At 39.7% G+C, this 21,822-nt stretch overlaps 2 protein-coding genes and 1 long non-coding RNA gene across 3 annotated transcripts; 1 reads left to right on the plus strand and 2 right to left on the minus strand.

Annotated features, from left to right (window-relative positions):
• Positions 1 to 6,265: 6,265 nt before the first annotated feature.
• Positions 6,266 to 9,924, minus strand: LOC146388048 (uncharacterized). The gene is made up of 4 exons (XR_014800020.1): positions 7,079 to 9,924; positions 6,904 to 6,965; positions 6,735 to 6,782; positions 6,266 to 6,654 (listed from the first exon to the last, which is right to left on the minus strand). It is a non-coding gene; the product is annotated as an uncharacterized LOC146388048 (long non-coding RNA).
• A 3-nt stretch (positions 9,925 to 9,927) lies between these two features.
• Positions 9,928 to 17,319, plus strand: LOC146388049 (germ cell-specific gene 1-like protein). The gene is made up of 5 exons (XM_084925141.1): positions 9,928 to 10,450; positions 12,060 to 12,107; positions 13,009 to 13,161; positions 15,259 to 15,370; positions 17,014 to 17,319. Exons 1-5 carry the CDS (start codon positions 10,147 to 10,149, stop codon positions 17,315 to 17,317), a joined length of 921 nt encoding a protein of 306 aa, XP_084781267.1. The 5' UTR covers positions 9,928 to 10,146; the 3' UTR covers positions 17,318 to 17,319.
• Positions 17,320 to 19,476: 2,157 nt separating this feature from the next.
• LOC146388050 (protein NATD1-like) lies at positions 19,477 to 20,958 on the minus strand. Its single transcript, XM_084925140.1, has 3 exons — positions 20,723 to 20,958; positions 19,944 to 20,062; positions 19,477 to 19,855 (listed from the first exon to the last, which is right to left on the minus strand). The coding sequence occupies exons 1-3, from the start codon at positions 20,874 to 20,876 to the stop codon at positions 19,739 to 19,741; spliced, it is 390 nt and encodes a 129-aa protein (XP_084781266.1). The 5' UTR covers positions 20,877 to 20,958; the 3' UTR covers positions 19,477 to 19,738.
• Positions 20,959 to 21,822: the final 864 nt, after the last annotated feature.

Consider the following 21,822-nt stretch of genomic DNA (forward strand, 5'->3'; position numbering starts at 1 on the left):
TTCTGTTCATCTGAAACTTTTTCAGTAGGAGAAATGTTTAGTTATTCATCCAAGTGATTTGTTCAGTCTCAGCTGACTGCCAACCTTATAAACAGTACCTTTGCACAATGACTGAAATTAACCCAGTGAGCGAATAACGGGCTGTGAGGTCAGTTCATTGATGATACATCTCAGGACCACAATTCATGGATCACATTAACTCGGGGGGGACCAAAACATCTAATTCAACGGGGAGGATATGAAAAGTGGCAGACATCGAGGAAACCAAAAACCTCTGGCTAAGCGGAGGCCAGGACTCCACAGTCTATTTACACCTACAAGCCAGTGGACACTCTTTCAATGATGAGGATGACCATTTACCTGAGAAGAAAAAGACCATCTCTGAATCGAGGAGGGGGCCTAAGGGTAAATCTTTAACCATCTTACAATGCTGTGATTGCAGCCATTCCCCAGCTCTCCGTGAATGGTACTCGTGGTCTTTGATCAGTGGTTTTTGATCAGTGGTTGTTGATCAGTGGTCATGATATTTTCCATATTTATGATCAAGGAACTGATCTCACAGCCCATTGGTTGTTCAGTGTGCTAAGTTCAGTCACTGTGAAAAGGTACTGTTTATAAGTTTGGATAAACATGCAGTCAGCTGAGACTGAAGAAGTCACTTGGATGAGTGACGAAATGTTTCGCCCACTGAAAACGCTACGTCCAGATGAACAGAATCAATTTTTTGGGATTTACTTACCTGCATGATTGAGCGCGCATCAAGAACAGCAGTGTCTTAGGTTGAATATTAAATTGTTTTCACGATGTGGGTCAGTTAGGTCAAATGCCTGAAAGTGATGTGACAGGAAAAAGACAAAGAAACAGCTAAAAGTGCAATGAAGGGGGTGTCAGAGATGATCCAGCCACCACATGAGGTTAATTAATCATATGTTACTGGGTGGTTTGGGCCATTTGTCGCCAAGTGTTTGAGCTTGGTTGCCCTAAAGAGAGCTGCAGAGGCTTAAACACCAGAAACTGTCCATTTGTAATTACCTTCAGTCACAGCAGGTTTCCCACCACTGCAGCAGATTGTGCTGTAATCTAGTCCAAGACTATTATAGTGGAGACACAGATAATCTTATCTGGGGACAAACAGCCGCAAACATGCTTACGCCCGATGATACGCCTTTTCCGAATTAAGTGCGAACATAACTTTGCAGCCCAATGAGGAAGAAAAGCCCCATTTTTAAAAAATAATCAAAAAGAATAAAATTAATGAAACTGACCAGGAGCAAAATAAAAAAATGTCTCTGATTTTAAGAGAAATCGGAAGACTTAAAAAGCAAATTATTGCATTTTGAATTTTAGGAAAACAATTAATCAACTGTATGTTATAAGGTACTAATATTTAAAGTAGTATTAATATAACAGTATTTGTAAAACAGTAAATTTGAAAAATCATAGATAACAACAGTTATGTTTTAGCATTAAAGACATCATATTGAAAGCTTATGTGTACTGGTGTATTAACCATTAAAGAAACCATTAAGAAACAATACAATAACAATCAATCTGTGATGTCAAACAATTTGACAAATAAAGACAGTTTCGGTCTCCTTCCAGACATTGGCACACACATTGAATAATTTGTACTTCAATACAGTTATCTGGTAATTTTCAAATCTACAGAGACCTTCCAACTTGTGTATATCGCCATGTTTCCTTCTTAGGTCCCTGAGTTTCCCATTGTCCTCAGCACTGGTCAATCCAATTGAGGGTTTTATCAAGATTAAAGACATTGTTAAACCTTCAGTACCACTTATTAAAAGTTTCAAGAGGGTCTATGTATATACTTGATCCTGAACGTATACTTTTTAATCTGTGTGGATTCGAGAAAATCAAAAATAAATGAAAACTGGTGTATCCGATTCATGTTTTTTAAAAGTGATTAAAGATTTATGTTGTACGATGATTACACACTGAAAAAGAACAATTCAAAGAAAAGAAAGAAAAGCCCAAAATGACAACATTCATGCCCATGATGAGTGTATGTAAACTTCTAACCACAACTGTTGATATGTACATAGGGAGAGTATTTGTGCTATACTGTGATCAGCATCAGAATTAATCTACAATAATCTATCAGCAGCTCTCACGCGTCAGGGACCAAGAGGTCACTGCTGACACACATAACAGCTGATTATAATCCTGTTTCATCCTGTGCAAGGTGTACCAGCTTTGGTGAATGAAGTGAAAGCCAGTGCACATTTATTTGGATTTTTCTGTATTTTAATTGAAGTTAAAGTTGGACAAAGCAATCCTAAATTTTCCTTTATGCATAAACATAATCCGGGAGAGTCTCTGTGTAAATCTGCATCTACCTTTGCAAAATCAGATTAGGTAAAGTCCAGGTCATTCATTTCACATTTAAAATACCATCACATACTTTTACATAATCGTTTAGGTTTAGTTCAAAATTGCACAAAATGTTGAGCATCTGTACATCAGGGGAAAAGGCATTCGCTCAAACCTCACATCTGTCATTCGTAAACTGGCAGGTATTATTATGTAAAAAGCAATGAGCCTGGGAACTGTTCATTGTACCAACCGGCTTACCACTTCATCAAGTGTAACGCTGGACTTAAGTATCCTGTGGTTGTAATTTATTACATGGAAGCTAATGTTCAGTATAATCTATGTGCATTCAGAGGAATCACTAAAAGTCTATGCCTACTTACCATATAAATGCCAGCAATGAGGCAAACATACAGACGGTCAAAAATCCCCCTTATATTATTTGTTATTGTTTATTTTCTATCAGTGTCTACTCCAGATGAAACCCATTTTAATATGGCCTTGTCTTTTAAATCTTATGACTGTAGTGGACATTGTGTAACACGGTTAAGTCAAATTGTCCCTACATGAGTTTATCGTGGTCATTACTGTGGATTTTCATCACACTAATCCCGGAGTACAGTTTCTTTTTAAGCTTTTGTGTTTTAGTTTATATGAATCGTTTGTGTGTGTTCTGGATTTGACTCGATTTGACTCCAAAAACATGATGAGGATGATGAGAGGGAAAATTCGACATCTCGGATACTTTAAAGGAGTTTACAAATCCAGGGCAGTTAAATGATCTGTACAGCTGCCAGTGCTCACACTACTGTACACAGTGCAGTGTAAACAAAAACTGAGAGACCAGTGCATATACTGTATACCTGAGTTTCAGTACTTATAACGACTTGGGCAAAATGTCAAATACATGCTGCATAGTTAGGTTACAGCTAACTGGCTAACTGCCCCACGCTGTTAGTTATATATGTCAGGGTCCTGGGTCGCTCCCTGAGCAGTTATGAATTATATTGTTATATGTATAGGTGATACTGTGCTGCTGTTCTGTGTCCACATTTCTGTATAGGCAGGTATGTGTGGGTGTGTGTATATATGTGTTTGGCTGTAGGATGGATGTCAAGCACCTGCAGGCCTGGTAGGTGTGGCCCTGCTAGGGGACTGGCCACACCCGAAGCTCCTGCCACACACCTGGTGCTGATCAGGGCTCGTCGGGGGAGCTACTTAGGAGAGTCTTGGAGCTCCCACCGGCGTGGGATCATTGCGTGAGACTCCACGTTAGTCAGCCAGTTGAGCTTAGTTAGTGTGTGTATGCCCGCGGTTGTATGTGTCCTGACGGCTGCTTCTATTGTGTCCCCAGGAGAAGTGTGGAGCGCCAGACAGCGGAGAGCACTAAGACACGGACTTTTCACGGAGAGACACGACCCGGGAGTCAGGGGAGAGCACGGGGATTTATTGTTGTTTTTTCCATACACCATGCAGCAGACTGTGACAGCACTGAGCAGCTCCTTCAGTGGGAGACTGCGGCACCCACGGTGTGGGACGGAGAGATTTCGCAGGTCTTTCCTCCCCACTGCTGTCAGACTCCACAATAAAGACTTTAACTGATCAAACACACACATCCACACATGTGCAATAACACTAAGTGCAATAATCTTTTCTGTCATCGTTGTATTTTTACTCAGTTGTATATAGCATTTGTATTTGTATTCTATTTTTATCTTATTGTATATTTATTTTTATTTTATTCTACTGTATATAGTATTTTATTTTTATTCTATTCTGTACAGTTGTGTACTGTATTTATTCTTATTGTATCCTAATTTTTGCCTCATAACTTTTGGACTGTCCACTTCCTGCTGTGACAAAACAAATTTCCCACGTGTGGGACTAATAAAGGTTATCTTATCTTATCTTAAATAAACGCACTGTTTACACACAGAGCTCCGCGCCTGGGTCCTCCTCCCCTACATCCCCACGGTTTGCCCTGCCAAACCGTGACAATATATGTTTGTTTCATGCCTTTACATGATTTGTTGATGGCTAAATCAGTTAAGTAAGTTGGAATTACTTTAGTTATCAAAGTAATCTACAGTAATCTAGCAAACTTGCAAGGATAAGGTTAGCAACTAAGATACAGGTAACCTGGGGTCCGTTCTTCGTACCTCGCAAAGTAAGTTAGCTGGATTTGATTGTTGACGATTTCGCGTGATCTTGGATCGTTCGGTTCTCCGAAGCTCATCCGGGACTTGCTGTCATAGCAACAGATCCGTAAGCGTAAACCTGCTTGGGAGCAGGCTTACTTTATGTAAACAGGATTAGATCGCGGCCACTCAGGTATGTCCGCTTCATTTATACGAAAGCAACAGCGATATTTTTCCACTGTTTTTCCATAAATAAATATTATCAATGTAACTAAAGATAATGCAGTATTTGATTCTTTTATTGATTTCATACAGATACATACAGGTCATTTCCTAAAAAAAAGGGAAATGTACTATTAATCATTCTATTTCATGTATTTGATTATTTCAGATGTAATTCATATTTTAGAGTAGTAATAGTAAATTACTTCGTGTAATCAAGATGAGAGACCACGGCTACAAAAGCGAAGGTGGATTTGGGAAGTCTGTCGCAGCCATGTCCTGTTCGTTTGTACGCGAGCAACCCATTGCGGAAGGTGCAAGATTGATAAGGAGAGTTTTCAGAATTCAGCGTATATTGCGGGATAGACAGGATCCTTTAGCTCAGCGCGACAGTGTGCTCATAGAGAGATATCGATTTTCCCGTGAGGGTATTATTTACTTAACCAACTTGTTGGATCCCTATGTTAAGAGTTCCACTCACCGTAGTCGGGCATTAACAACTGCACAAACTGTGTGCATTGCCTTGCGTTTCTTTGCGAGTGGCACGTTTCTGTATGCTGTTGGAGACGCAGAGAACATTGGCAAAAGTGCTGTCTGCCGTTCCATTCGCAAAGTATACCTGGCACTCAAGCATTTCCTGGGTGTGTTTGTGGTTTTTCCAAGCCACTTAAGACCACAGGTTGTCAAACAGGGCTTTTTTTCTATTGCAGGTACATTAAATTCGATAATGAATGTGATGCAATCATGACCTATGTCTGTAACTATAGCTCGATTGTCCGCAGGCTTCCCTAATGTGATTGGTACCATAGACTGCACACACATTGCGATCAAGGCCCCCCCAGGCCCCAATGAAGGGGATTTTGTCAATCGAAAGGGGGTTCACAGTATAAATGTGCAGGTGAGTAATACTAATATTTTAGATGGTAATATATAATGAAAAGGAGTGTGTTCACATATAATGAAATCTCTTAGATGGTGTGTGACTCTATGTGCCATATCACAAATGTGGAAGCTAAATGGCCCGGATCAGTGCATGACTCAAGAATTTTCAGAGAGTCAGGGTTATGCACATTATTTGAGCGTGGTAAGAAAAAGAGACTTATTTTGATATTTCATACTTATTTTGGGCCTAACATAACAGCATTTCTCCATTACACAGGGGCCTACGATGGGATTCTCCTTGGAGACAGGGGTTATGCATGCAGGCAGTACTTCATGACACCGTTCCCTGACCCCAACCCTGGGCCACAAACCCGCTACAGTGCAGCTCTAGCCAGGACAAGGGCACGCATTGAAATGACCTTTGGGCAAATAAAGGGAAGATTTCAGTGTCTGAAAAGTCTGAGGGTTGCACCTGACAGGGCATGTGACATTATTGTTGCATGTGCCGTACTGCACAACATTGCCACCATCAGAAAGGAGAGGACTCCTGTGGTGGAGGTGCAGCCTGATGATGACCTCCAGCCAGTGCACTTGGACCAACCTAGTGGCAGAGCTGCACGGGACAGAATTGTGCAACACAATTTCGAATATTAAAAACATGACAAAACATATTTTTCATTGAAATTTATTTGAGCATCTTTTTCTGTCTCATCAAAAAAAAAGCCAGTCATCATTTGCCAGGAAAAAAATCATATATACTGTGTCACGCAAGGTCATCAATAGTGCTCTGTATGAAAGTGTATTTTTACTTACTCTGGAGTTCCTTTTGAAGCAACTCGATTTCTAGTTGAACTTTTTGCCTCATTAGAGCTTGAAGTTCGATTTCACCTAGAAGCTTTTGTTTCTTTAGCTCAGTATACTCCATTTTTTGCTGGAGACTTCTCTTATAGAGCAAACGAATGTCACCCTGTTTCAATTGTAGACACAACATTTAACGGTCAATACATGTCATATAGGAAGGAAAATTAATTACAAGACTGCCCACCTCTGTATCAGGCCTCTCTGCCGGCCTCTTTGCCTGCAAATCATACTGCAGTCAGAAACACATAGAAGTACACAAGTAGATAGAAATTCAGGCCAAATTATGCATGCACTTACAGGGACTTCCTCCAAACCACAGTCATCTGACAGGGTTGCTTCACTGTCCTGTGCAATGGAAACAAAATGGTGTTACAAAGGGATGTGGTACAGCCTATTGGTCTAAATAATTTAAAAAAAAAAATATATATATATATATATATATATATATATATATATCCCAACTTACTGTGCATGCTTCAGTCACCCCTTGCATGGGAACAGGTAAAAGTGATGGAGTGTTATGTAAAACTACACACAAAAAAACCCACAATGTCAGTAAATGTCAAAGTACAAAAAGCATTTTAATTAAGGCAACAACCAAATATTTTACATTGTACAAATAGAATTATGAGCTCATTTACCAGTTATGAAGGTGCTGCTGCTACTGCACCCCGGCTGCTGGTCTAAGGAAGAGCTGCCCCCAGGGATGCCCTCGACAATGGGTCTGGTGGCATTCAACCCTAGGGCCAGCTCCTCTGCCGGGGTGTGACGAGGGGGTGCAGGACCACCACCTGTCTTTTTTTGCTCTGCCCTTTTCTTGGTTGCTGTTATAAACAAACAAACAGATTATTTCAGGGTCTCTTTTCAAGAGACTAAAAGCAATATAAGTGATAAATATTACCATTCTGTAGAATATTCTTATATTTCACTTTTACTTGTTCCCATGTTCTAGTGGGTCCTGTTGTGGCTCTAATGTGAAAGAGGATATAATGTAATATAATATAATATAATATGATATAATGTAATATAATATAATAAATTACTTACGAGTTTAATTTGTCAGCAACTTTCTGCCAGCCCTCTCTCCTTGCTTTTGCAGCCTTTGCAGTGTTCCCTTGCGTTTTAATTAAACTCTGAAACTCCTGAAATCCCTCAATCAAGAGTTCTTGCTCTGCTGCCGAAAAATACTGAGCGCGCTCCTTCGACATTTTCGCCGACCAATCAAAGGGTTGCCGATCAATGTTTCTACTATCGATGCGTAGCCCCTTTTAAGCCACCCAGTGATCTCACATTACTTCATCCAGCTGTACTAATCGTCAACAACAGGTGTGTTCGGAGAACCGGAATAGCGAGCTCAGAGTTGGCGCGATGATTTGATCTTGGATGTAGTAAGCGAGGTACGAAGAACGGACCCCTGGAGATAATTAATTGGCAAACAAAGTTACCAAATCAGCCTTAAGATTTAGAAACAATTACACAATCTAATCTACTTCACACAGTATTTTAGTTTAACTTGCAATAACTTGCAGTTTGTCTGTGTAAGCAGCGACATCAGTGTTTGCTAGCATTATTTATTGGACACAACAGCTCAGAGACACATTTGAAAACCAAAACAATAAAGTTGAGTGCTCTTTTGGCAGCTTTCCACTTTTGCCCAGATGGGCATCATTACATAAAACTAGCTTTCTTCTAATGTTAGCTAATAATAGTTTTCCTATACATACATAACTGAAGTTATCAGCTAAGCTAGCTAACTTGGTTAACAATTTAACTGTGCTAACTCTGCAAACACACCCATGAGGGCTCAGAGTGGGTAAGTGTAGGTGAATTGTGGGCTGCCCTTTTGGACCCCTATGTGGGGATTCTGGGGGCCGCCCCATTGAGCTAGCCGCTGCATTAGTTTTGCCTCTTGTGGGCACCAAGAGATGATTTTCTACGGGCAACCCATTGTGGGCTTGCCCATGGAGAACCCTCTCTGGTCCACTTGTGATTTGTCCTAATGCAGGGACCACCAAGGTTATTACAGTTAATTTCATCGAGGCTAACAGCTAAAACTACCAAAACAATAAAGAAACAGGTCTTCTAAAATGGCATCTTTTTGTTGTTGTTGTTGTTGTTTTGGTAGTTTTACTTGAAATAGACATTGCTAATGTCTCAGAGTACTCTGAAGTCATAACTAGAAAAATTATGTAATCTCAAATCCCTAAATTAAAACGAAATATTTCTGCCAAAATGCTTACAAAGTTAGACACTGATTTCTTCCAGAATAAGTGTTATGGTGGATTGGCTTTGCAGTATCCAAGTCAGTCAGAATTATGAAGCAGTTCAACTACTACAATTGTTACAAAGAGAGAAACTGTCCAAAGAAGCTGCTATGTGGTTTATTGTACGACACAGTTAGCCTACTAATTATCATGCTTAAATGCCATTTTCGTATTTTAACATCAGCCTGAAGTGCAAATACAGGAAGCAGAATTTTTGTAGTTTGTACTTGTTATTATTTGTACCCTTAAACAATAATTTTGATGGTAGTAAAACAATAGACAACATCAGTGTTTTTGTTAGAGTTTGTGATGGTAATCACGTTGGAGTTCACCACCTGTGAATGAAGCTTCACAATCTGTAAAACACCATTAACAGCTGGGAATCGGCTAAGTTTGGAGAGCTTCACAGGGCCTAGTGTCTGTTTTTCATGCACTGCCTACTTGCTGTTTGAGGCAAAAGTCTTTGTTTACATCAAAATCTGTTGGGACACTGAAAATTAAAAGACTGTGATGGATGATAAATGTTTCCGAAGGCACGTTTAAGTAGAGCAAGTCTGTTTGATTTACTCGACATTCTCCATAGAAAGTCTCTAATAATAGATGAGACTTGAGGAACTTGCGCACGACACTTGTGCATGTCAGCTTTTAAAGTCATTTGTCTATAGGTCAAAGCAAAGACGACACATTTGTTAGCGAAACTCTTGAGCTGCAGAAAATTACGACAAGTTTAAAGACAGGAAATTAAAGACAAAAGCATCAGAGTAAAGGCAGCAGATGTTTCCTCCAACCATCTGTCTCCTTCAGATACTGTACTTCTAAGTAGTTTGTCTTCATGTGTGTACTACATCAGCAGGCTGTTAGAAGAGATTTGCCCTGCTTGCACACACACACGCAGTGAATGGATTTTCATATGAGACTGTCCACATTATGTCACAGGTCACCAACTGTAAAAAGGGACTTGATCTTATGCCTGCGGCTGCAATTACTTTGCAAATGCAGGAAACTCAGGGAAGAGCCTGCTTCTGGATTACAATCTAAGCTTGTTGTAATCTTTGCTTTTTACTAATATGTTCAAAGGAAGTCTGGACTATAATTTGCCATTTGTAATGGATAATGTTGCAGGCAGAGCTTTGTAGAAGGGGAGGAGCGATGAGTTTGGAGTGGCAGCAGAGGGGACAGTTTAGGAGTTCAAATGAAGGAAAACAAATAGTGCCATGGGTTTCTATTGTCTCTGTGGGAGTGCAGAGGATGGACCCTTTCATCAAGGTGGCAGCACATCAGAAGAGCCGGCAGAGGGATGTACACACTTCTCACCCAAGGAGCCCCAAATGCAACAAGATTATGAAGATTTGATATATCCGCTGGGAGGCGAAACACGGTGGCTACATATCAAAAGCCAGGATTAGTTGCCTTTTCATTTCATCTCCTCTGGCCTTGCCTCGACCATGAGGCTAGAGCGCGGGCGGCGGGCTTCTCTGGCGCTCACCCTCAACTTTGTGGCGTTTGCTTTTGCCTTATCCGCGGTGACCACCAGCTACTGGTGCGAGGGGACCAGGAAGGTGGCCAAACCCTTCTGCACAGGCCCACCGGTGAACAAGAAGGAGTGGTACTGCATCCGCTTCAACAGCACCAACCTCAACGACAGCCGCCTAGTGCAGTACATCTTTGAGACGGGGGAGGAGAAGTTTCTGATGAGGAAGTTCCACACGGGGATATTCTTCTCCTGCGAGGAGGCGGCCGACATGAACGGTAAGATGACCCTAAGCTCTTCAGCCCTTTAGCTTTGGGGCTGCAGACGTTCAAAAACAGGAAGAGCTAATGGAGGAAGCAGCTCCTGTAAACGCACAAGACAGTCTCTCAAGTTAATCTACAGCTTATAAATGTCAACCCAGTTACTGGAATCGCACCATCTGGAGGCAATCTCTTGAGTCATTTAAGGTCATTTATGTATAATGCACAGATAAGGTGAGATAAACAGCTGCGAGTGTGCTTTGGCACTCGAGTAAGCTGGGTTAAATTCTCTTTAGGTCTAAATTCAGCATGTTTTAGCTAGATTTCCTGTTGTTTTATGCCTGTGTATAGGGAAATAGCATTTCAAACAGTGCAATATTGTTCTTAAGTAATATTTTGGGTCATTATGACCAATAATAACGAATGAAAAAGCTACACCTGTGGAGGGGGTAAGGTAGTGCACGAGGAAAATGAAAAAGACAAAGTACAGATTAGGATTAAAGCTGTGACATGCTGCATGCAGGTACTGCAAAAAGATCCTTCATGTTGCATCATAACTACAGCTTTCTACTTGAGGTCAAAGCTAAATCTCATCAAGCGAAACATAAAACCTAATTACAAACGTGTACATGCTTTCCACAGGAATCATACTGACAGATAAGCAGCAATCTGCCTGGTATGGAGGAAGAAAAAGCACAAATGTTTTCAAATAGAAATAAATTTCACTATAAAAATTTCACGTTACAGGACATATGTACGGTGTATGAAAGTGTCATTGTTACAGAGCAAAATAAACCAAACAGTAAAGCTTCCAGATTACAGCCATTGCTGTTGCATGCAAGCCGCCCCAGTTGGTTTCATAAGCTCTGGTAATAAATCTCAGAAAAATACATTTTTATAAGGATTTGCATGCAACTAAGAGCCAAATTGTCTACTGATTTTCACCAATATGATCAGAGCACAAGAGTCAGTTCCTTGGGAGCTCCAACACCAAGGTGCCGTATCACTAAAAAAATATCATCAGATGCTACAATCAGTTTTATATTTGCGGCTGCGGTGTAAAGATGTCAGTGTTTGTGGACTCACATTATATCAAAATATACTTTTAAAAATATATAATATTCAAAAGTCATGACTTCTTGTAAAAAAAATACTTGTAAGTATTTTTGATACTACTGAGTGCACTTAATTCATTTTATTGACAATCACAAGAATTTGCATAGCTGATTGAACAAATAACCATGAATGTGAGATTTTCTTACAGATACACATTTAAAAAAGAATTCCATATTAAATCAGCAAAGTTTGTAGAACATTTTCTGCTCAATTTGCATAAAAAGTTTATGGTCCAAAGTTTGGCCATATAAAATGACTGCTATGAAATTTTAGTTCCATCTATACAATACTTTTTTTCTTGTATTTGTCCAAACTGTGCATAATGAAATTTACAGCAAACGGGAGATGGTCGAGCAGAATGGCCACGTTGATTTGAGCTGGAATGACCCAGCGAATAATTTCGGCGTACAGAACTGATGCTGGGGATTGCAGCTTTTAAGGGTGTTTTCGTGATTAGTGTCAAAATCGATTCTTCTACATAAGAAAACTTACTTTTCCCCCTTTTTTTCAGGGTTTGATTGTCGAGAATTCTCAGATATTGCACCTGAAAATGAAAGAGGTTGGTGAGATTTTTATATTTTTAACTGTCTTTTGATTTCTTAGAGTTTTCTGTTACCTTATGGGTACTTTGACCTCAAGAGGATAACATAGATTATATATAAAAGATGGACATAGTTCCCATGATGTCAACCATTAGTTCATAAAGGTCCGCTCGGGAATCTCCAATTTTGCCATTTTGGGGCTTCAAAACATCTGAATAAGAAGTCAAGGATGCTGCATGGTCTTAGGTATCTATGCCCGTCTTTAGTTTCTATTTGATGCTTAACGGGACAATAATTTACAAAAGCAACATGACTTTGTATTAAAGAAGATTTTAAACTAAAAACATTGCCATAAACTAATATGAATTAAATCAATGTAAATTACATGGACTTGTTGTTGACCTGTTGTTATTCCAGTTTTAACTGGGTTAATTTAATGCAGCTCAGGAGTTCAGGGTGGATGTGGGGCATACAAAACACTCGAGTCTCACAATGACAAACATTATGTCTCTGTCTCTAAACCAAGACACAGTCTTACACTTACATGTATCGTGAATGCCTCAAGATGATTTACAGTATTTTACATGCTTGATATCTAAGTATCAGTGACTTTCTAAATATGTTACCCAACATTATTTCTAATAATGCTATAAAACTTAATGCAGTTTCAGTAAAATGGTTGGGAAAGGGCCTTCGACTACACTCATACTGAGAAATCTTACCTTTGCAAGTCTTGCTTGTAAGGAATCTGGAATTAGCAGCTGCTGTCCTGATTTTATAAATCCATGCAGTCTAGACAGACTCATTCAGATCTCCAGACATAAAATGAGCAGACCTGTTGTACATGCATGCTTGTCTGCCTTTAGACATGCAGGATTATGCTTCCTCCCTGTTTTTGTTTGTTTTTCGTATTCACAGGAGTGCTGTGGTTGTGTATCGTGGCGGAGACCCTGTACCTCACCCTGCTCTTCGCGGGCGGGGCTCTGATGACTCTGGAGCAGTGCCCCTGCTTCAGTGTCATGAACAAACTGAAGCTCAGTGCCTTTGCTGCCATGTGCACTGCCCTGTCAGGTAACACTGCATAATGAGCTCCAGTCAGGTTATAAAAACATTCATGTTCACAACTTAAATTCCCCTTAAGCATTTGTGCCTCTTTACTTTTAATTAAACCTTTAAACAATTTTTTGGTTTTTACTGATAAATGTTCTGTAAATGGATGTTGGTGGGACATGTTTATTAAAGCCAACAGTTGCTCATAAGAGGAGTTATAGCTGCTGACTGCTTAAATCAACTTTATCCTAAACCCGTGATTAAATCTTTAAATACTAAATAAGGAGAGACTTAAAGTATAGAGCCTTTAACATCGACAAGAAACATAGAGATAAATTATAGGTGAAGCTTGTGTGGCGGTAAATAAAAGCAGCAGGGCAGCAGGTCATGGTGGCTGGATGAGATGAGGCTGACAGTGAGCAAGCGCTCGCAGCAGCTAACTGCTCTGCGTCCACTCGCTGCCTTGGAGGATTTGCTGGTTTCTGGACTAATCCGATTGAAGCCGGGGCTGCGGTTTTGGACTGCGCCAAGACCTGCCCAGAGGAGCACCCTCCCGCCCCCTCAACTCCCCCCATCCCCTGACTCCCATCCCCCCCTGTTGTTATTAGTTAATCCCAAGAAAAGCAGCTGTGAAGGGGCAGGCTGCTGATTGAGGGAGAGCCTGGATCAGGCAGGCCAGTCCACCTCACCCAGAGTCAGTCAGAAAATCACGTATGCGTTGTACAGGGATGTTTCAGGCTTCAGCCGTCACTACAGTCATTTCATGTACTCTTTTTATGTTTTACAAATGTGGATCATCCACACTTGGAGTTTATAATGTCTTTTACTGCATGTGATCATTTTTCACAAATCATAAATACAATGCATTGCCAAAAGTATTCTCTCATCTGCCTTCACACGCATATGAGTTTCAGTGACATCCCATTAATCCATTAGGTTTATGATGTTAGCCCACACTTTGCAGCCATAACAGCTTCAACTCTTCTGGTAGGCTTTCCACAAGGTTTAGGAGTGACTTAATGGGAATTTTGACCATTCTTCCAGAAGCACATTTGTGCAGTCAGACACTGATGTTGGATGAGAAGGCCTGCCTCACAGTCTCCACTCTAATTCATCCCAAAGGTGTTCTATGAATTAGGTCAGGACTCTGTGCAGGCCAGTCAAGTTCTTCCACACCAAACTCACTCATCCATGTCTTTATGGAGCTTAGAGGATAGAATAGAATTGAATGCCTTTATTGTAACTATACAGATGTACAATGAGATGCGCAGTTTCTGCAGCATTATATACATATGAACAGTATTTAGAGAAAAAAATATATAAAATGTACAAATATACAATCCAGTAAAAAAAGGAAATAAATATGTAAATAAATAGTGTTATGTATATATAGTTTGAGTTATTGCAAGGAAACTGTTGAGCTTGAGCTTGCTTTGTGCACTGCTGTGCAGATATGCTGGAGCAGGAAGGGGCCATTCCCAAACTGTTCCCACAAAGTTGGGGGCATGAAATTTTCTTGGTATGTTGAAGCATTAAGAGTTTCATTAACTGGAACTAAGGGGCCGTGCAGTTCGTATTCAACTAAATTCTATTTTCTTACCCCTCCGAATTCATAAAAGTTATTTTTAGAAAAACAATGTATTTCTATTAAAAATATAAATACATTATATCAGTATTAAAAACACTTAATTTGTTATGCTAACACTACATTAGCATAACAAGATTAACATTAGGATAAAAAAAACATTGAAAAGACAAAAGGCATAGAAAACAAATAACACAAAAACATATTAGCAGGAAAAACATAAAAATCCAGCATAAAAACCGGAAAGATTGGAATCTTAAAGAAGTAGGGATCTGTCTACTCCCATGTTAAAACAGGGGATCTTTTACTCATACTTTAGCACTACGAGCCTCTAAAAGAACCAAATATTAATCTTATACACAAATAAATTGCTTCATATAAATTTTACGATAAAGAGCCATCACTATGGTCCTCTCTCAGTTGTCACAGATTCACAAACCCAACTCTATTAAATTTAGTTTTGGTCTTTTTTTGTGGTTTGAATGAAGAGTCACTTGTTGACTTGGTGTCTTTTTATCTTTTTTTGTTCTCAGGCCTTTGTGGGATGGTGGCCCACATGATGTTTACTACCATATTCCAGCTGGCTGTTGCCACCGGGCCAGAAGATTGGAGACCCAAAACATGGGACTACAGCTGGTCTTATTTGTAAGCAACTTTAACCTTCATCTCTGGCTGTTTTGACATTTTTACTCACTAGATCAAATAATCACGGCCCAAATTAAGGCTCACTACCTTCCATTTTCTAAATAATCTTTTGCCTCTCGGGCTTGAGACTCATCCACAGCCACCGTATTGTATGCAGGCGCTCGATCAGTCAGCTAGGCAGCAGTGTTGTGGGTTTAACTGAGTTCAAAAATTCCATGATGAACCGGACATTGGTAGACAGTGGTTCTACTGTCCACAGCCAAACTCTACCAGACTCTTTCTGAGGTTGTAACAGTAGTTTATGTTTCCAGGAGTCACACTTCTGAGGTGAGGCATGCTTTCCCATTCACATTTCTGCACAGGTACAGCACCTCGATTCTTCTTTTTATAGCCATTCTATTGTAGTTTTGCTCCTGTGTTTGAAAAAATAAACTGTTGTATGGTGCAGTGTGGGCCAAGATTTTTACCTGTCAAAACAAGCTTAAATCATAACCCCTGCACCACTGTGCTTACAGTTGGTATGGAGTGTTTGTGTTGATACGCAGTGTTTGTTTTTCTCTAAATGTGGCGCTGTGCATTATGGTCAACTACAGGACATTGTTCCAGAAGTCTTGTGGTTGGTTCAGATTGAATTCTGCAATCCTAAGCCATGCTGCCATGTTCTTTTTAGAGAGAACATGCTTTGTGCTGGCAACCTTTGCGTTCAGAATGTTTCTAATTTTGCTGTCATGAACTTTAAGTGAGTTTTAGCTCTGTGGATTTTTGCACTTTTCTGAGCATTGCACAGTCTGACCATGGGATGAATTTGCTGGGATGCCCATACCTGGTTGTGGCATTACTTACGTATTTCACATGAATGAAAAACTTCCAAAACGTCAGCTTTTACAAAAATTCTCGCACTTTTTGATCATTTTAATTGGTACATTTGATTAGCAGGACCTGGAACAGTCAGATTGTTCAACTGGCTTTCACTAACTGTGCCAAAACTACGCGATTATGTGCAGAAGAGATGGTACTCACTGAACAATGAAGATGAAGGGTACCGGGCACATTTAAAGAGAAGGATTTGGCATGTCTGTTGCTACACTGTGCAGTGTTGCATACCTGCCCAAAAATCTGGGAGTTTTAGTTTTGCCATTTGTGTTTTTATTTTTGTTGACAGGTGGGTTGATATTATGACTGCAGTGTATGGATGCATGTATTCCAGTTGTTCACAATAAAGGCTCAGTAAATGCTATGCTGGTGAGTTCATGGGCCCAATCACTAATTTTGGGTCATACTAAAAACAGCTGAAGATTATAATCAGTGTTAGAGTCAGAAGAAGAGGATTATCAAGGGTACGTTCATTAGCTGAGGACTTGTTACTGAAAAGTTGTCAATGCAAAGGTCTGTCTCTCGGCTGTCAGGGTAGCTGACACGATTGGTTATATCCGTAGGACTGGATACAGTTACAACTACTGAGTTGGAAGGCGACAGAAGCCCTGGGAATGGGATTACATTTGACCAGTTCTTGATTGTAAACTAAAATAGCACACAGCACAAACAACACTGCTGGTACGTCTGTGTAGAGCCGTGTTTATTGATGGGGTTCTTACAGCTGCAGCTCAGCAGTAGGCTAACCCTCTTTTTAACCCTCTCCACAGATTAGCATGGGGCTCTTTCGGCACCTGCATGGGGTCTGCAGTGACGGCACTGAACCGCTACACAAAGACAATCATCGAGTTTAAATACAAACGGCGGAACATCGAGAAGAGCCTAATGATAAAGCAGAACATGATGGAGATGAACGTCCCCGAGCAGATGTGGGACATGTACCTGACTACTGTGCCGGTTGATGCCGAGGCACCTCTAGAACTGCCGGTCAATGGCCACAAGCCGTCCACAGGAACAGCGTACGAGGTCGAAATGGACAATGTACCAGAACCACAAGGAGAGGCGTACTGTTAAAGATGGAAACGTTTCTGGGGTTGATTTCCTGGACCTACACTGACTCTTGTTCTTGGATTTAAATATTTACTTCAGGACTTTTTTTGTATATTTTGTTCCTCTCCACACATCAGATGTGTCTGGTTCTTAAAAAAAGATAATGTGAGAAGCGGGGAAGGGAAACGGGCTACATTTCACACTAAACTGGATGTAAATGCTCCTGATGACAGACTGATCCTTCATTTCTGCTTTAGCTTCTGCTGAGCCAGCCTGTTTCATTTATGTTTGATCAAACTGTCCTCTGAAGAACGAGGCTCAATGATCTGCTCAGCAAGAGGAAGAGAAAATTACCTCATTCTGTACCATCAGGGACGTATCGCCGAATCACCGCAGGTCTACCTGCACAGACCAGACTCTGTTTGAAGTGTCCAGTAACATCTGATGTTGGACAGTCGGTCAGCTATAAAAGATTTAAAAAAGACGACAAATTAATGTCAAATAGCAAACTGGGACACAAATGTCTGCCAAGACATACAAAACAACCACTGAACCTGTGAAACAACCACAAAACAGCCACTCCAACAATGAAAAAAACCCAAGACAGCTGCAAAGTTTGTAGATATTCTCCACGATTGACTGTTCAGGATTTTTTCTTTTTTAAAGAACATCTCTGTTACATCAGGAATTTGCCTTTTCTGTCAACTCCCCTGAAACAGCTGCTGTCTTTACACTCTGGTACTTTTGATGTGAGACATGCTGTAACTCAAACGCTGACAGCATCAGGCCGACACAGAAGTGCAGGAAAACATGTTTACAGGAGTAAGACTGACATCTGTTGGAACAAAAGCAGACAATAAAAAAAGCAGAATATCTCTCGAGCTCACAGTTTCTGTCACTGAGGATGTAATGAAGATGAAATTAAATACAGCTGTGCTTTTCACTGACTTTGTTGCTCTTCTAAAAACTAGCAAGCAAACCCAATTAAACGCTCAATTGTGGCCAATCTCTTGTCATGCTGCTGCTGCCGTTGCTGTGGGGGAATTAATCTCATCAGCTGGCGAGAATCCAGCTGTGCTCGCCAAACACGCTGATTTCATCTGTGATTTGAGGCTCGTGGTAACACCGGAGCCCATTTTCCCCACAATCTTTCTTTTTGTGATTTATTCTGCTGCATTTATTAACGTAGGCTCACTATAACAGAGTTATATTACTAATAACATTGATACCTAAACAAGCTTCTACATTACACTGCATCTTAGTTCCATATGGTTTGTATTACACATGGCCAAAGTTTCAACCAAAGAGGTCAAAGTATGTACAAGTAATACCTGTGAGATAGGGTACTTTAAACAGTAAGGTTTACAAAGTCTTTTTCTACTTTTGCCTCTGTATGATTCTGTGATTAGTTACTATTTATGCTAATTACAAGCAATCTGTCAGTCTAAAGCTGGATTGATCAGCCAGGAAAAATTAAATCAACTGCACTAATTAGCTTTAGTCCACTTCTGTTAACTGCAGATTAGGACCTACACTGCCTTCTTAATATACAGACAGAAATACATAAAGTCTCTGGCCACAGTGTCAAATTATGAGGTCAGTGTATACAAAAGTAATTCCTGTGAATTAAAATCTCAGACTCTACTAGTTTGTTTTGTTTTTTTCCCCACGCTTGCCTCTGTATGATCTCATACAGTGGGGATATCCACTTTAGAGTCAATCAGCCCTGAAGTCCCACTCATCTGCTGTTTATGTGGGGCAGCCAATCATCAGAAAGCTTCTTTCAAACAGAGCATGAAGTCAGGGGTCACACCAAAGCCTAGTATGAGATAAATAAAACTTATTTTGAACTGTGAATCACGCAAAGCTACTCTAGTGGGGTCCAGGAATAAATATACATGTGGAAATGAGCAGATGTCCCTTTATATAAGCTTTTTAATATAAAAATAACATAGCAGTTGTATTATTTACTCTACATATCAACTACATAATTCTGCATGTATAATATAATGATACGCTTCTATAGTATAACAAAGGTTTTTAAATACATTGTAATGAATTTTATTGGTAGAAAATTCAGTCATGCATGCACACAGTCTGATATTTTTAAAAGAATCACAGTTTATCTGTTAAACTGTTATTAAATTCTTATTATAATACAAATATCACCTTCAACCCATTGGTTTAATTATATTTTTGGTTATTTTATCCAAATATAGTCCACATTACATTGAAAATTGTTTAAATGTACATTGAATTACATTGATGTGAGATTTCTCACTTCTACACTGCACACTGTGCGAGTGTAGTTAATTAGAGGTAGAATTACAGTATGTAGTCTAAGGAGCTTGGAAAGAAAAGCGTCTGGACTCCTTAGACTATGATGACCTGGATGGCTGAGAACCTTCACAGACATACAGCATGTAGGTGCCATAGAAGCTGCAGTCAAGTGATGACAAACTCTTTATATCTCTGCTCTGGTTGTTCTTCAATGTACTTCTTTATGTACAAGCAGGAGACATGAGCCTTTAAGTTCTCTTCAACCACAAAGTCCAGCGCAGCCTGTTAAGAAACAAAACAAACATTAAAACTACTCAGAAAAAAAATCACGTATGACCTGAAACGAGTTGACTGACACCTGGAGTTTTACCCTCGACAGCAGAGCTGCAACACCATGGCCCCTGTATGTCTCGGGTACGAAGGTCGACATCAGGTCCACCTCCTTCTCCCCAGTGAATCTGTATTTCAGCACCCCATATTCATGGTCCGCTAGAAAGAGGACAGTAATGGCTCCTTATTACAATAATATTAAGCAGATGCTTATAGGAAGAAAAAAATTTAAAAATCACCACATGATTTTTGTATTTCCTAGATTAAATTATCTCATGCTATTTCATAGAAAGTAATACAGCTTCTTTTCTTTCAAATTGGGAACTTGTGAAACTTTCAGCAAAATTAAATCAGTTGGAACAGAAAATACCAAATTCCCATCAAAAATACCTTCATTTAAACCCCAACTTCTCCCCTGCAACTTGTTGTGCTAGGTCTTGACTTAGCAAAGATTTCACCAAAATACATTAGTACAGATCACAATAAGTATGCCGATCTCTTAGCTAAGTGGCACTGAATCCTTTAAAATATATCACATTGATATGGGTTAAAAAGAAGCTGACTTTAACCAAAGAAACCATTAAAACACACATTTTAAATGGAATTTCGCTGAGCGCTCTGCTTGCTACACACAAAACGCGATTTATGTGTGAGAGAGATCCAAATAAACAGCTGAAAGAGAAACACATCACACAACACAGTATTAAATTCAAAATAATTAATCATCTCAAATGTCCTCCATCAGGCCGCGACGACACCTCGGGCTCTCTTAGAAGCTCTACGCAGGAAGGGGAGCTGCAACTCCGGCTGTGTGCTTACCAGTACTGCTGCCTGCGGTGACCGTGAAGCGCTGGTTACGTCGGTCATGTTCAACCTTTAAACTGCCGGCGGAGCTTAACGTACTGAAGGCGGTCTGAGAGGATTTCAGTCCGTGACTCAGTGTGCAGACTCTGGAAAGTATTCTAAAAGCCATTTATTTAAAAAATTTAATTAAATAAACAGCTAAAACACGACAGCGCGTTGACGATCAGGTCTTCTCTGACTTGTCCGCCAGAGTGCGCCATGCGGCAGGAGTTAATCATTAAATTCCTTTGACCTTCAAAACAAAATAATGGGATTCATAGGATATTCATTTAACTGAAAACTGTCATATCAGAACAGTTTATTGGTAGTAATCCTAGTATTTTTTTTTTTATAATTATTGGTTCCATTTCTGTAACTCTCTACCGAGAGACATTATAAGAGAGAAATTTGGCACTGAAAGAACCACAAGTTGACATCTGTGGTTGAGAACAGAGTTTATAAAATGATTTTTAAGAATAATTGTTCCATGCATGCAGTTTTTATGTCCCAACATTGAAATTTAAGTTCAAATTAATTTAGATTTTGCTTCAAAATAACTGTTCAATTAAGAGCCCAGAGGTGTTTCAAGATGATTGATTTATTTAACCCAGTGATTTTATTTCAAAGAGCACCTCGGACAAAAGCAGCCAGGATATATATTTATAGCTGTGTGTTTCTTCACAGTCATAAATTTCATGACCTTGAAACATCCCTAACTATTTCGATCATAAACATGAACCCAAATATGAAAATATTTCTGCATCTTAATTCCAAGCATTCTGTTAAAGCTCAATAACACCGGACATCATTCATGAAAAAGCTGTTTGTAAATGTATCTGTTAATTTGAGTCAAGTAAGTACAAACATTTCCAAAGTGTGGCATAAATTATAGAGCAGTACATTTGTGGAATATATATATATATATATATATATATATATATATACACAATTTTAAGTTCTCTGTGAGGTTTAGTCAGTAAGGTATGGAAGCTGGTTTCTTCTTCTTGAAAAAAAAACACGCCACTCTTAAGTTACAAATTTCAGGTTAGTTTATTGAAATGTCAACTTATTCAGAA

The sequence above is a fragment of the Perissodus microlepis genome, chromosome 4, assembly GCF_051167445.1.
Source record: "Perissodus microlepis isolate ML-2025 ecotype Zambia chromosome 4, ASM5116744v1, whole genome shotgun sequence".
Taxonomy (NCBI): Eukaryota; Metazoa; Chordata; class Actinopteri; order Cichliformes; family Cichlidae; genus Perissodus; species Perissodus microlepis.

What these genes read in the sequence shown, in the direction of transcription:
- LOC146388049 (XM_084925141.1), top strand. Translation starts at nt 10,147, where the DNA reads ATGAGGCTAGAGCGCGGGCGGCGGGCTTCTCTGGCGCTCACCCTCAAC. An exon ending in GGAGGCGGCCGACATGAACG is followed by an intron (nt 10,451 to 12,059) that starts GTAAGATGACCC and finishes CCTTTTTTTCAG; the next exon opens with GGTTTGATTGTCGAGAATTC. An exon ending in CATGTGCACTGCCCTGTCAG is followed by an intron (nt 13,162 to 15,258) that starts GTAACACTGCAT and finishes TTTTGTTCTCAG; the next exon opens with GCCTTTGTGGGATGGTGGCC.
- LOC146388050 (XM_084925140.1), bottom strand. Translation starts at nt 20,876, where the DNA reads ATGGCTTTTAGAATACTTTCCAGAGTCTGCACACTGAGTCACGGACTG. An exon ending in CACCGCAGGCAGCAGTACTG is followed by an intron (nt 20,063 to 20,722) that starts GTAAGCACACAG and finishes TCCTCTTTCTAG; the next exon opens with CGGACCATGAATATGGGGTG. An exon ending in TTGCAGCTCTGCTGTCGAGG is followed by an intron (nt 19,856 to 19,943) that starts GTAAAACTCCAG and finishes GTTTCTTAACAG; the next exon opens with GCTGCGCTGGACTTTGTGGT.